At 37.4% G+C, this 14,590-nt stretch overlaps 1 protein-coding gene across 36 annotated transcripts in view; it reads left to right on the top strand.

Moving 5' to 3' along the window:
• Abi3bp (ABI family member 3 binding protein) overlaps positions 1-14,590 on the top strand; it is a 230,040-nt gene that overhangs the window by 90,168 nt on the left and 125,282 nt on the right. For all 36 annotated transcript variants that reach the window (XM_052159205.1, XM_052159202.1, XM_052159201.1 and 33 more), the window contains exon 5: positions 13,960-14,141. In XM_052159205.1, coding sequence (XP_052015165.1) covers positions 13,960-14,141 — 182 coding nt within the window. The remainder of the gene's footprint in view (positions 1-13,959; positions 14,142-14,590) is intronic.

Below are 14,590 nucleotides of genomic sequence, written 5' to 3'. Positions count from 1 at the left end.
TATTTACTCCTGAGTAGCATTCCATTATGTGAATATCCTAGTTCATTATATATTCTTTTTCAAATTTTTAGAAAGTTTATTAGATATTTTCTTTATTTACATTTCAAATGTTATCCCCTTTCCTGGTTTCCCCTCCAAAAACCCCCTATCCCATTCACACTCCCCATGCTCCCTAACCTGGCTTCCCCGTCCTGGTATTCCCCTACTCTGGGGCATGGAGCCTTTACAGGACCAAAGGCCTCTCCTCTCATTGCTGTCCAAGAAGGCCATCCTCTGCTACATATGAGGCTAGAGCCATGGGCCCCTCAATGTATACTCTTTGGTTGGTGGTTTAGTCCCTGGGAGCTCTGGGGATACTGGTTGGTTCATATTATTGTTCCTCCTATGGGGCTGCAAACACCTTCAGCTCCTTGGGTCCTTTCTCTAGCTCCTCCATTGGGGACCTTGTGCTCAGTCCAACAGATGGCTGATAGCATTCCCCTCTGTATTTCTCAGGCACTGGCATAGCCTCTCAGGAGACAGCTATATCAGACTCCTGACAGCAAGCACTTGTTGACATCCACAATAGTGTCTGGGTTTGGGGTCTGTATATGAGATGGATCCCCAGGTGGGGCCATCTCTGAATGGCCTTTCCTTCAGTCTCTGCTCCAAAATTTGTCTCTGTATCTCCTCCCATGGTTATTTTGTTCCCCCCTTTTAAGAAGGACCAAAGAATCCACACATTGGTCTTCCTTCTTCTTGAGTTTCATGTGGTCTGTGAATTATATCATAGGAATTCTGAGCTTTTGGGCTAATACGCACATATCAGCAAGTATATACCATGTGTGCCCTTCTGTGATTGAGCTACCTCATCCTGGATGATATTTTCTAGTTCCATCCATTTGACTAAGAATTTAATGAATTCATTGTTTTTAATAGCTGAGTAGTATTCCATTGTGTAAATGTACTGCATTTTCTGTATCCATTCCTCTGTTGAGGGACATCTGGGTTCTTTCCATCTTCTGGCTATTATACATAAGGCTGCTATGAACATAGTAGAACACGTGTCCTTATTACATGTTCGGGAATATTCTGGGTATATGCTCAGGAGTGGTATAGCTGGATCCTCAGATAGTATGCCCATTTACTGAGGAACTGCCAAACTGATTTCCAGAGTGGTTGTACCAGCTTGCAATCCCACTGGCAATGGAGGAGTGTTCCTCTTTTTCCACATCTTCGCCAGCATCTGTTGTCACCTGAGGGGTTTTTTTTGTTTTTTTGTTTTTTTGTTTTTTTGTTTTTTTTGGTTTTTCAAGACAGGGGTTTTTTGTTTGTTTGTTTTTGTTTTTGTTTGGTTTTTTTGAGACAGGGTTTCTCTGTATAGCCCTGGCTGTCCTGGAACTCACTCTGTAGACCAGGCTGGCCTTGAACTCAGAAATCTGTCTGCCTCTGCCTCCCAAGTGCTGGGATTAAAGGCATGCTTCCTGTGAGGTGGAATCTCAAGGTTGTTTTGATTTGCATTTCCCTAATGACTAAGGAAGTTGAACATTGCTTTACGTGCTTCTCAGCCATTTTGTGTTCCTCAGTTGAGAATTGTTTAGCTCTGTATCCCATTTTTTAATAGGGTTATTTGGTTCTCTGGAGCTAACTTCTTGAGTTTATATATATATATATATATATATATATATATATATATATATATATATATATATATATATGGTATTAATCCTCTATCAGATGTAGGATTGGTAAAGATCTTTTCCCAATCTGTTGGTTGCCATTTTGTCCTATTGACTGTGTTCTTTGCCTTACAGCTTTGCAATTTTATGAGGTCCCATTTGTCAGTTCTTGATCTTAGAGCATAAGCTATTGGTGTTCTGTTCAGGAAATTTTCCCCTGTGCCCATGTGCTCTAGTATCTTCCCCACTTTTTTTCTATTACTTTCAGTATATCTGGTTTTATGTGGAGGTCCTTGATCCACTTGGACTTGAGCTTTGTACAAGGAGACAAGAATGCATCAATTTGCATTCCTATATGTGCTAGCTGCCAGTTTAACAAGCACCATTTATTGAAAATACTGTCCTTTTTCCACTGGATGGTTTTAGCTCCTTTGTCAAAGGTCAAGTGACCATAGGTGTGTGGGTTCATTTCTGAGTATTCAATTCCATTCCATTGATCCACTTGCCTGTCACTGTATCAATACCATGTAGTTTTTATAAACATTGTTCTGTTGTACAACTTGAGGTCAGGGATGGTGATTCTGCCAGATGTTCTTCTATTATTGAGAATAGCTTTCTGCTATCCTTGGTTTTTTGTTATTTCAAATAAATTTGCAAGTTGTTCTTTCTAACTCTATAAAGAATTGCATTGAATTTGTAGATTGCTTTCAGCAAGATGCCCATTTTTACTATATTAATCCTGCCAATCCATGAGCATGGGAGATCTTTCCATTTTCTGAGATCTTCCTTGATTTCTTTCTTCAGAGACTTGTTGAAGTTCTTTACAGACAGATCTTTCACTTGCTTAGTTAGTGTCACACCAAAGTATTTTATATTATTTGTGACTAATATGAAGGGTGTTGTTTGCCTAATTTCTTTTTCAGCCTCTTTATCCTTTGAGTATAGGAAGTCTACTGATTTGTTTGAGTTAATTTTATATCCAGTCACTTTGCTAAAGTTTTTTAATAAGGCTTAGGAGTTCTCTGGTGGAATTTTTGGAGTCACTTAAGTACACTGTCATGTTATCTGCAAATAGTGCTATTTTGACTTCTTCCTTTTCAATTTGTATCCCATTGACCTCCTTTTGTTGTCTAATTGCTCTAGTTAGAACTTCAAGTACTATATTGAACAGGTAAGAAGAGAGTGGGTAGCCTTGTCTAGGCCCTGATTTCAGTGGGATTGCTTCAAGTTTCTCTCCATGTAGTTTGATGTTGGATCCTGGATTGCTGTACATTGCTTTTACTGTGTTTAGCTATGGGCCTTGAATCCCTGATCTTTCTAAGGCTTTTATCATGAAGTGGTGTTGGATTTTGTCAAATGCTTTCTCAGCATCTAATGAAATGATCATGTGGTTTTTTTTTTCTTTGAGTTTGTTTATATAGTGGATTACATTGATGGATTTCCATAGATTGAACCATCCCTGCATCCCTGGGTGACGCCTACTTGATCATAATGGATGATTGTTTTGATGTGTTCTTGGATTTGGTTTGCGAGAATTTTATTGAGTAATTTTACAACGATATTCATAAGGGAAATTAGTCTGAAGTTCTCGTTCTTTGCTGTGTTTTTGTGTGTTTTAGATATCAAGACTTATTGTGACTTCATAGATCGAATTGGGTAGTGTTCCTTTTGTTTCTATTTTGTGGAATAGTTTGGAAAGTATTGGTATTAAGTCTTCTTTGAAGGTTTATAGAACTCTACACTAAACACTTCTGGTCCTGCACTTTTTTTGGTTGGGAGACTATTAATGACTGCTTCTATTTCATTAGGGTTTATGGGACTGTTTAGATTGTTTATTTGATCCTCATTTAACTTTGGTACCTGGTATCTGTGTAGAAAATTTCATCCAGAGTTTCTAGTTTTGTTGAGGATAGCCTTATGTAATAGGATCTGATGATTTTTTTTGGGTTTCCTCAGTTTGTTGTTATATCTCCCTTTTCATTTCTGATTTTGTTAATTTTGATATTGTCTCTGTGCTCTTTGGTTAGTCTGGCTAAGGGTTTATCTATCTGGTTGATTTTTCTCAAAGAACCAGCTCCTGGTTTGGTTGATCCTTTGTATAGTGCTTTTTGTTTCTACTTGATTGATTTCAGCTGAGTTTGATTACTTCCTGCTGTCTACTCCTCTTGGGTGCATTTCCTTCTTTTTATTCTAGAGCTTTTAGATGTGCTGTCAAGCTGCTAGTGTATGCACTCTCCAGTTTCTTTTTGGAGGCACTCATAGCTATGAGTTTTCCTCTTAGCACTGCTTTCATTGTGACCCATAAGTTTGGGATGTTGTGACTTCATTTTCATTAAATTCTAAAAAGTCTTTAATTTCTTTCTTTATTTCTTCCTTGACCAAGTTATCATTGGAGTTTCATACAGTGTTGTTCAGCTTCCATGTATATGTAGGCTTTCTATTGTTTTTGTTGTTATTGAAGACCAGCCTTAGTCTGTGGTGATCTGATAGGATGCATGGGATTATTTCATTCTTCTTGTATCTGTTGAGGCCTATTTTGTGACCAATTATATGGTCAATTTTGGAGAAGGTACCATGAGGTGCTGAGAAGAAGTATATTCTTTTGTTTTAGGATAAATTATTCTATAGATATCTGTTAAATCTATTTGGTTCCTAACTTCTGTTAGTTTCACTGTTTCTCTGTTTTCTGCTGCTATGGCCTGTCCATTGATAAGAGTGTGATGTTGAATTCTCCCACTATTATTGAGTGAGGTTCAATGTGTACTTTGAGCTTTAGTAAAGTTTCTTTTATGAATGTGGTTGCCCTTGCAGTTGGAGCATAGATGGTCAGAATTAAGAGTTCTTTAATGAATATGAAGTGTCCTTCCTTATCTTTTTTTGATAACTTTAGGTTGAAAGTTTATTTTATTCAATATTAGAATGGCCACTCCAGCTTGTTTCTTGAGATCATTAGCTTGGAAAATTGTTTTTCATTCTTGTACTTTGAGGTAGTATCTATCTTTGTCCTTGAGGTAGGTTTCTTGTATGGAGCAAAATGTTGGGTCCAGTTTATGTATCCAGTCTGTTAGTCTATGTCTTTATATTGAGTCCATTGATATTAAGAGATATTAGGAAAAAATGATTGTTGCTTCCTGTTATTTTTGTTGTTAGAGGTGGAATTATATTTATGTGGCTATCTTCTTTTTGGTTTGTTAAAAGAAGGTTATTTTCTTGCTTTTTCTAGGGTGTAGTTTTTCTCCTTGTGTTGGAATTTTCCATTTATTATCCTTTGAAGGGCTGGATTTGTAGAAAGATATTGTATAAGTTTGTTTTTGTCATGGAATATCTTGGTTTCTCCATCTATGGTAATTAAGGGTTTTGATGGATATAGTAGCCTGGGCTGGCATTTGTATTCTCTTAGGGACTGTATGACATCTGCCCAGGATCTTTCAGTTTTCATAGTTTCTGTTGAGAAGTCTGGTGTAATTCTGATAAGTCTGTCATTATATGTTACTTGACCATTTTCCGTTACTGCTTTTAACATTCTTTCTTTGTTCAGTGCATTTGGTGTTTTGATTATTATATGATGGGAGGAATTTCTGTTCTGGTCCAGTCTATTTGGAGTTTGGTAGGCTTCTTGTATATTCATAGGCATCACTTTCTTTAGCTTAGGGAAGCTTTTTTTTTTTTTTTTTTGTAATTTTGTTGAAATTATTTATTGGCCCTTTAAGTTGGGAATATTTGCTTTCTTCTATATCTATTATTCTTAGGTTTGGCTTTCTCATTTTGTCCTGGATTTCCTGGAGGTTTTGGATTAGGAGTTTTTGCATTTTGAATTTTCTTTAATTGTTGTGTCAATGTTTTCTATGGTATCTTCTGTACCTGAGATTCTCTCTTCTATCTCTTGTATTCTGTTGGTGATGCGTGCATCTATGACTTCTGGTCTCTTTTCTGGGTTGCCTCCCTTTGTGACTTCTTTATTGTTTCTACTTTCATTTTTAGATACTGGACAGTTTTGTTCAATTCCTTCACCTGTTTGATTGTGATTTCTTGTAATTCTTTAAGGGATCTTTGTGTTTCCTCTTTAAGGGCTTCTGCCTGTTTACCTATGTTGTCCTGTATTTCATTGCGTTATTTATGTCCTTCTTAAAGTCCTCTATCAGCATCAAGAGATGTGATTTTAAATTCAAAGCTTATTTTTCTAGTGTGTTGGGATATCTAGGACTTGCTGTTGTGGGAGAACCGGGTTCTGATGATGCCAAGTAGCCTTGGTTTCTGTTGGTAAGGTTCTTGCACTTGCCTTTCTATCTAGTTATCTCTGGTGTTTCTTGGTCTTGCTGTCTCTGGCTGGAGCTTGTCCCTCCTGTGGGTCTGTAAGCCTGTGCCAGCACTCCTGGTAGACCAGTTCTCTTCTGGGGCGACCTGTGTACAGAGTGCTGTGGAATAGCCCCAGCTTCCTGGTAAGATGGAGACTGAAAGGATCCTGTCCCAGCCTCTCCATAGTTCCAGGGTCCTGTGCACTCTTGGCAGGTCCAGCTTTGGACAGTTATTGGAGAGAAAGTGGAAAGCTCACCTCTCAGCCTGAGAATGAAAGCACTCTTGTGAGACCAGCTCTTTCCTGGCAGGACCCATGCACAGTGAGCCGTGGAACAGCCCAAGCTCCTGGGTGCAGATGGCCATCAGAAGGATCCTGGCCCAGCTGCTCCACTGTTCCTGTGCCCTGTGCACCATTCACAACCATCTTAACTCCAGTTCTAGATGATATGCTTCCTCTCTTAGCCTCCAAAGGCACTGCATACACATGACACACATACATACATGCAGGCAAAATACCAATACACATAAAAATTTATAAAAAGTTCATGATTTTATAACTATAGCATCTATGCACATTTTTATACAAGACTTTGCATATATGAGTTAATCTCTCTCTCAGGAGGAAAGTACCTCAAATTGGAATAGCTGCACTGCAGCAATGTTTGCAGGATGACTTCATCTGTACGTGCTGTAAATCCTCTTTAGTGTTATGTGTACAGCAGTTTTCATCGCCACTCTTCAGGAGTAGTGTTGACCTTTGATTTACACTCAACCTGCATGTGCCTTGCACTAGGGATAGCTGAGCACATCTTGCGAGCTTTTGCACTGTGCGATTATTATTTTTGTAGTTTCTTGTCTAAACTGTGCTTGAAATGAAATGCCTTTTAAAGTCATTGCAAGTTCCCCAAAAGTACCTTTAAAATTCCTTTGAAATCAAATTTTCCTTCCCATGCCCATCGTCCACAAGGGATAAAATAGCAAACGCATGATGATTTCCAAAACTGTTCTTAAAAAATAATTTTAAAATGTTTCAAAGAATCTGAAATATTTCTTATTTTACCCACCGCTAAGCCTGAGACTTATTTTACTTGGAAAATACACTCTTGAAAGTGCATATTTGTTTTACAATAATTCCAGTTTTTAGAGGAGTGGTCCAGTATGCCAAGACTGAGGGAAAAAATGTGTGAGTTGGGTTTTTTTCCCTTATAAAAAACCCTCTTACAGAAAAAAAGAGAGAAGAGGCATGAGGGAGAGATGAAAAAGGAAGGCAATTTGATACTCTTACAGCCAAATGCAGTTTGGTTTCAATGCTTGCTCAGCTTGCTTGATGGGTCCTTGAGATGACGTGATCCACCAAGATCAGTAGCATCCAGGGGAATTCTTGGAGCCTTTGGAGCAAGTATCCTCTAGTGTCTAGCACCTTTCTTTCTTCTGTGCTTCAGTAATACTGACCTTTCCATGGAGAATTCATCTACACTTGGTTCTGATGGAAAAGGTTGCCATAGTTGGAAGCAAAGGTGGACAAAGCCCTTAGAGAAGCAATTGGCTGACCATCTCTATGCAAGCCATGGACTCTTAAAACTCCTCTGCCTCAGACCTTAAATACATCTCACCCTTGCTCTGGCTCACCAACTCAGACCCTGGTCTTGTCATTAAATAAATGTAGCCATGTATGCCAGATGACAGTCTTTAAAAATTCTGTATTGAGTAAAGTGTTCAAAAGATTCAGTAAGTAAAATAATTGCATCTCTCCAAATCTGAGTTGGCAAGCTAGGCACTTGTTAAGATATGACTTGGAGAAGAATTAAAGAGTCATGGGCGAAAAGGAATATCTTAAGTACTTGTGCATCCTGTTTCTCTGGGTCTCTTTGCTCCCAGGTCAGCACAGTTAAAAAATGAGCTGACATTCTAAAGCTTTTGTCATGTTTGATAAAAACAAGTAGTGCTTGTTTAAAAGCACTGGAAATACTGTACACAATGTAAACACCCATTGTTTACATTGATAAATAATTAGAAACAAACATCATGAGATCTACTCTCATATATTTGTGCTATATTTTATGAAATTAGACTAATCTACTAGATTAGAATAAGTAATAACAGCTAAGAGGGGATGATTATGTCTTGAAAATTAGACAACTAATACAGCTGAGATTTTCTTTCAGCAAGATCTTCTTAATGGTTGCTTTAAGCTTTTCTGTAAGAACTGATTTATTAAAATATTTAACATAGGTTTCTAGAAATCTCATTATTCCATGCAGAGAATGTATCAGCCTCAATTTGGGGCTTTCCTTAACAAAGCTCTGACTTAGTAAATTTATAGAAAGGAAGTCTTAAGTTCTGCTCTCAACTTGTATGTACTCATGGGCTCTCATTTCGATTCTTGTGTATACAAAGTCTGTCTGGGTCTCCCATGATTTTTGATACTTTTCATAGTTCATGCTGAAAAGTTTTTGTGTTTCATTTATGGCTTTGTGCTTAACAGGTTTCAATGGAGGAAGGTAACATTTGTCCTCAACCTATCTAAGACCAAAAGAGAACCTTCCAAGCTGATATAGAGGAAGTGATAAGATTGCATTTTTTAATCTGAAATTTCTTTTAACATTGATTGCTCTTTTGTCTTCCCCATTCTTCCAACTTGCCAAAACTTTCAAAATTGCTTCATCAGCCAGCCCTTTGCCAGCTTATTAAAGATTTATATTTTACTCATTTGTCTAAAATGTTCATATTTTAACTGTTTATTAGTATAAAATTAGAGTTCTCTCTTTTGATCATTCAAGAGTGATATTAACTTTTATTATTGATTCCCTTTTGCTCGTAGACTTCCTAAGAAGTGAGTATTCCCTGGTCTGCGGATTCTCACTTGATTGAACCTTGAGCTTGTGACATGATTTTCAGTGTAATGATCCGTGGCAGTAGGGACCATGTCCTTAGGCCAGCAGTAAACATGAGCTAAACAGTTAAGCAGGAAACTCTCCTTTTGTTCTGTATCACTATTATCTCAAAAGAACCTGCTGATACCCTTCTTCTGGAAACATCATCTCATGTTTCTTACTACTTGGAATGTACAGGAATTCTCCTTTTATACTAATTCAACCATTCATTTGCTTTTTGTATTTCATTTTCCGGTGTCAAAGGCCCCAGGAATATTGGTTTTGCTCAAGAGAAGTAAACATAACTGTTTACTTGCTTGTTTACTAGCTTTCTCAGTTCTTGGCTGAGCAAGCCAGGGGAAGCAAGCTGGTAAGTAACATCCCTCCATGGCCTCTACATCAGCTCCTGCTTCCTGACCTGCTTGAGTTCCAGTCCTGACTTCCTTTGGTGATGAACAGCAGTGTGGAAAGTATAAGCTGAATAAACCCTTTCCTCCCCAACTTGTTTCTTGGTCATGATGTTTGTGAAGGAATAGAAACCCTGACTAAGACAGAAGTTCATAGAAATGTCTGTTATGCAAAAATTGGACTCGGGGAAGATTTTAAGGTAGACATGAAACTTATGGAAGCTTAGATCATTCATTGTGTTTTATCATTTAGATTTCATTTGCTAAAGATCCCGTAAACCAGAGTATAAAGGGATGTGGATATTTTCATCATTAAAAAGTATAAGAAAGTAGGTTATGATTATAGTGAAATACAATGTCGGGATTCAGAGTGTTGAGTTCATTGTTGCTTTGGTAGGTCTCAAAACATCTCCATAATTTTCTTGGAAGATCCAAGAAAAAGTTGATATGCTTAGAAAGCAAGAAAGTTGGATGAGTTACCAAGGAGGTTAGTTTGGAGAAAAGGGGATTGTATTTATCTCCTGGAATTACCACGAAGGAGGGAGCGATGCACAAGGAGGTTGGAAGAAGGGCAGAATCTCTGGGGATAGGGCCACAGTCACTATAAAGAACCTTAGCAAAAGGATGTCAGGAGGAGCCCTTAGCTACAGGGTAGGGTTCATTATGCAGGGCCCATGCTCTGAGAAATAACATTGTGTCAAACTGTAACTCTTGCTGTAAATGTATCTACAGGGCGGCTAATGATGGGAGAGTTTGCAAGGAATAAATTAATTTTGATGTTCTCTACTTTCCCCCTAAGTGTAGTTCACTGCCAGCTGTTACATCATAAATTTAGCTTTTTTTTTTCTTTTTTGCCTCAGGGAGGGTTTTAGAATAGAATATCTAATCTGTTGCTGAAAAAAATGTATAAAGAGTCTTAACAGATGTTTAGTTCCAAAGTTTTTGAGAAAATTTATTCATATGAATCTTCATGGGAACAGCTCCCATGAGGCTGTGCTGTTGTTGGCAGTAGGCTTATGGTCAAGCCAGTACCTACTTTTGAAGGCCCCATTATTTTTTAAAGAGGCTGTTACTTGGTGGCCCAGAGTGGCCCAGGGTAGCCCTCGTGAGCCTCCAGTTTAGTGCTTCTATTACTAGTGAGTATCATTATTCTCCAACTTGCTGTCTGTAGTTGAAGAAGACCTATTGTCTTTCTATATGGCTGTCCTCAAACTTAATCATCCACCAAAATCTAACAAAAGTAACATTTGATCCTGAGAGTTCTCTGATAATGAGGAGAATGTTGACTATGCATTAAGGTGAATACACGGCAAAACAAGTTAAAAATGCCTTGAGGAATAGTAAATTGGCTTTTCTCTGATTCTGGGTCATTTTATGTTTACTTTCATTTATTTTTGCCAAGCTGCAGAGCATAAAGAGAATTTAGAGCAGACCAGAAAGTATAACTTAGACTTAGAAAAGAGGACGAAGGATTTGGTTGTCATCCAGCTGGAGTTGCCCCGGGGCCTCTTCTAATTCCATAAAGTCTTGCTTTGCTAAGACTTTATTGACAGATAAACTGAAATCAACAAGAATATGAAGTCTTCTGCAGCACAAGCTATTATTATGTTTTGCCTCAACTTATGACAAGTTTAAGGAAATGGTTTATTTTGTTGAGTGAGCCTCAGGAAAAGCGAATTTTCAAAATATAATTATAAACCCAGTAGCCTAAATTGTTCTTTGCTGGTTATTGAAAAACTTCAGAGAGCACTTATGGTCTAATTTTAAAATGGCCTGAGGAGGAGCTAGGCATCCATCCCGTTCACTGCACAATCTTAATGGAGCACCGACAGCGTGCTGGGTTATAAAGAAGTGCCCAGTCTCAAGAGGCACACAGTTTGTTTTAAAATCAACAAGAATTTACTTCACTACTTCCAAAATAATACCTGCTTTCTTCTTGAAGACTTAGAAGCTGGCCACCATATTCACCTTTCAGTTTAGATGGTGCTAAGAAAGGTCAGCTTGGCTGCTATAGACGAAGGGAGGCAGAGTGGCTTGCTTGCACACATAAAGAATTTGGTGTAAGATGGTGTTGTGATTGAAACAGATGAACTTGACAGGATGAATTGTATTTAATGTGAAGCTGAGGATCTTTGAAAACGATGGGGCAGTCTCTCCCCATTTCTTCATCGGCAGGCTATATAACATTAAGCTGATAAGGAAACCTTGGGTCTGTCTCCTGCAGCTCAGCTAGCAATGGGATCCTGACTCTTGCCTGGTGTTAAGTTCCCAGGAGTATACTCGTATGATGGTGACGGAGTCCTAAGGGCTCACCTGCTTTGGTTTTAGCTTCTCAGCATTTCTCTAAAGTTCCTTAAGAGTCAAGAAGGGGTGGAAAGGAGGAGGACAACAAAAATTCCAAGAGCATGCTTGTCAAGTGATGCATTTCATAAATCACTGTAGAGGTTTTTTGACTTACAAGACACAGAGGACTCATATCCTATAACATTTGTTACTGGTAGCAATGAACACCCTCGCCCCTTCACTCGCTGGGCTTTTTCCTATTTTGGAAAGGAGGATTGGAGCCCAAGATTAGCTTTTGCTGGAACAAAGCAAGCTAATGACTGGCTGCAAGCATGTCCCGGCTTTGCAACTACTAAGAAAATAGACTGTATGTATAAAGACTCTCCCCCTGCCAGACCTAAATTCTAATTCAGTTCCTAAATTCTAAAGCCCCTGCTGGCTTTATGGACCTGGGAGCTGGGCACAGATTCTCCCCCACATACACCTAGGTTTAACCTTTGCCTTGATACCTTCTGGCACTGTCTGGAAATCCTGTTACTTTTAAACAAAGGTTCTGCCTTTCTGCTCTGCAAAGTCTACAATTTAGGTTCAGTCCTGGTCCCCATTTCTTAAGATTCTAAGCAAATGTGTTTGTATCATCAAGAAAGTGTGCCTAGAGAAGGTAATGAACATTAAAGTAAACTTAAGTCATCAGTGGGTATCTGGTAAATGCATGTAGCCTGAGTAAATGAAAGACCTTAAAATAAAAATAAATAAATAAAATAAAATAAAAAATAAAAGAACTTCAGTTAACCTAATAGTTAATTTAATTAACCTTTTAGTTAATTTACCTTTAAAAGTTGTGGAGTAGGGGGACTCATTCTAAATTTTGAGAAAAAAAATAAAGGTAATTAAAAAACTGTAAATAACATATATATAATTTGTATTTACATTCATAAATTTATATATTATATATAAAAGCTGTAAATAATATATATATATATATATATATATATATATAATTTGCTTGTATACTGTTTGTTTCCATCATCATATATGCAACTATTATTTTGTTCTATTGGATTAAATATTTATTTAAAAATATAAAGGAATCACTTATCTGTTCGGATCACCTCTGATACCAGTTATCTCTTGGCTTGCTCACTAGTAACTGAAGCTCAACTGTAAGTATGGCATTCTCCCCATCTGTTACCTCTTTATAATACTAGGAATAATATGGAAATTTTCATGTTCATAATTCTGTAGATGATGTGACCAATATACTTCATTTTGAAGTTTGCAGTTTTATTTTATTGTTATATCAGTTTCGTCCCTTTGGTCTGTAGAGTAGTGTGAAACTCGCTCTCCTGACCTGCAGCCCAGCTTACTATAAGGGGATGTTAAAAACACATCCAGTTGCACTTTTGTTGGTTTGTGGTTCTGCTACCATCCAAGGTAAAGGACACCAGCTGGCAATACTGGGAAAGTCTGGCAATGGTTTACATTCATGAATCAGGATTAATAATTTCTAGCATTCAAGATATTTTTGAGATAGTTAAATGAGACAGTTAAACCTAGCATAGACTAGACATTGCACTAGACAAAGCCTAGCACTGGAGATTGTCTTATGACATCTACACTGAAGTACTGAGTAGCCTGAAGCAAATATATAATGGTGATGTTAAATGCATGCTTTACATTATAATTGCACCTTTAGCTTAACTATCAATTTTGCTTTTAAAAATGACAATAATTGTGTTTTACTCTTTAAAAGTAGTCCTTGTATATACTATAAATTCTCAGGTCTGTCTTTTAACAAATTGGAAAATATTACTTTTAATGTGCCCTCCATGGAATGAGAAGGCTTGAATTCTTCAAATAAGGAAAAGATCATACTATCTATAACACTTTGGTTCTGTTCGCTACGGCAGTTGGAAAGGGATGAATATCTAGCATTTTCTCTTTCATGTCCCTAAATATCTAATAACGATAATGAGAATTCTGAAGTTGGCATGCATGCATGCTGGTATGTGACAAACTGACTTGAAAATTAAAATGTAAAACAAAAGTATGGGTTGTCTTAAACTTTAAAAAAATCAGAACAGTCCAATATTTAATATAGTCATCTGATTGAAGTCTTTTGTGTATTGAGAAACTTGAGGAAGCTGGATTGATGACTCAGCATTTAAGAGCTGTTACTGCCCCGTCATGAGGGGCAGAGTTTAAGTCCCAGCATGGATGTAACAAGCGACACATTCCACACACACCTGCAAGCCTAGGCCTGAGAGATAGCAGTAATGCTTTCTGGGTCCTCTGTACACACAGACACACAAGTGCCTGTATATGCATGTGCACATATCCTCATATGTGAATATATGCATAAGTAAAATGAACCTCAGAAACTTGGACATGTACTTTTCATATCCCTGTGTTTTCAAACATGATATTTTCATTATTCAACAGATTTTATACAATTCGATATAGAGAAAAAGATAAAGAAAAGAAATGGATTTTTCAACTCTGCCCAGCTACTGAAACAATTGTGGACAATCTAAAGCCCAACACAGTTTATGAATTTGGTGTGAAAGACAATATAGAAGGTGGAATTTGGAGTAAGATTTTCAATCATAAGACTATTGTTGGAAGTAAGTATTTATTTGGTCCAATAAAGTATTTTTTAAAATTCTTTTTAGTTGTCTAGTTTAAATAATTTCACTAGCTGTGAAATATGAGATAAGTTCATTTTCAGTTATTTTCAATAGTTAACCTGTTCTATTCAAAATTACAAAGTAAATAGAATTTTTATATAACTATAATATGATTTTAAAAAATAAATAATGAACAATGTAATGTTTCCAGCTATGTCCCTGTAGTACTTTAAAAGATATAGTTGACCTACAAACAGCAGCTGAGCTGAACAAGTCAAAGGTCAGTCTGTGTGAGCATCACATGGGAAGGTAGGTCAGTGGCGAGGACACAGCCTGCTACAGGGAGCCCTGCACTTCTCTTCCTTACCTTTGTGGCCACACAGCATTGGAATCAATATTTGAAATGATAGTAAATGAAACTATAAAGACTGTGACTTGGAATTGTC

Source organism: Apodemus sylvaticus, chromosome 15 (genome assembly GCF_947179515.1).
Source record: "Apodemus sylvaticus chromosome 15, mApoSyl1.1, whole genome shotgun sequence".
In the NCBI taxonomy this organism is placed as follows: Eukaryota; Metazoa; Chordata; class Mammalia; order Rodentia; family Muridae; genus Apodemus; species Apodemus sylvaticus.
Note: the sequence above shows the minus strand (reverse complement) of the source record. Positions and strands in the feature narration are given on the sequence as shown.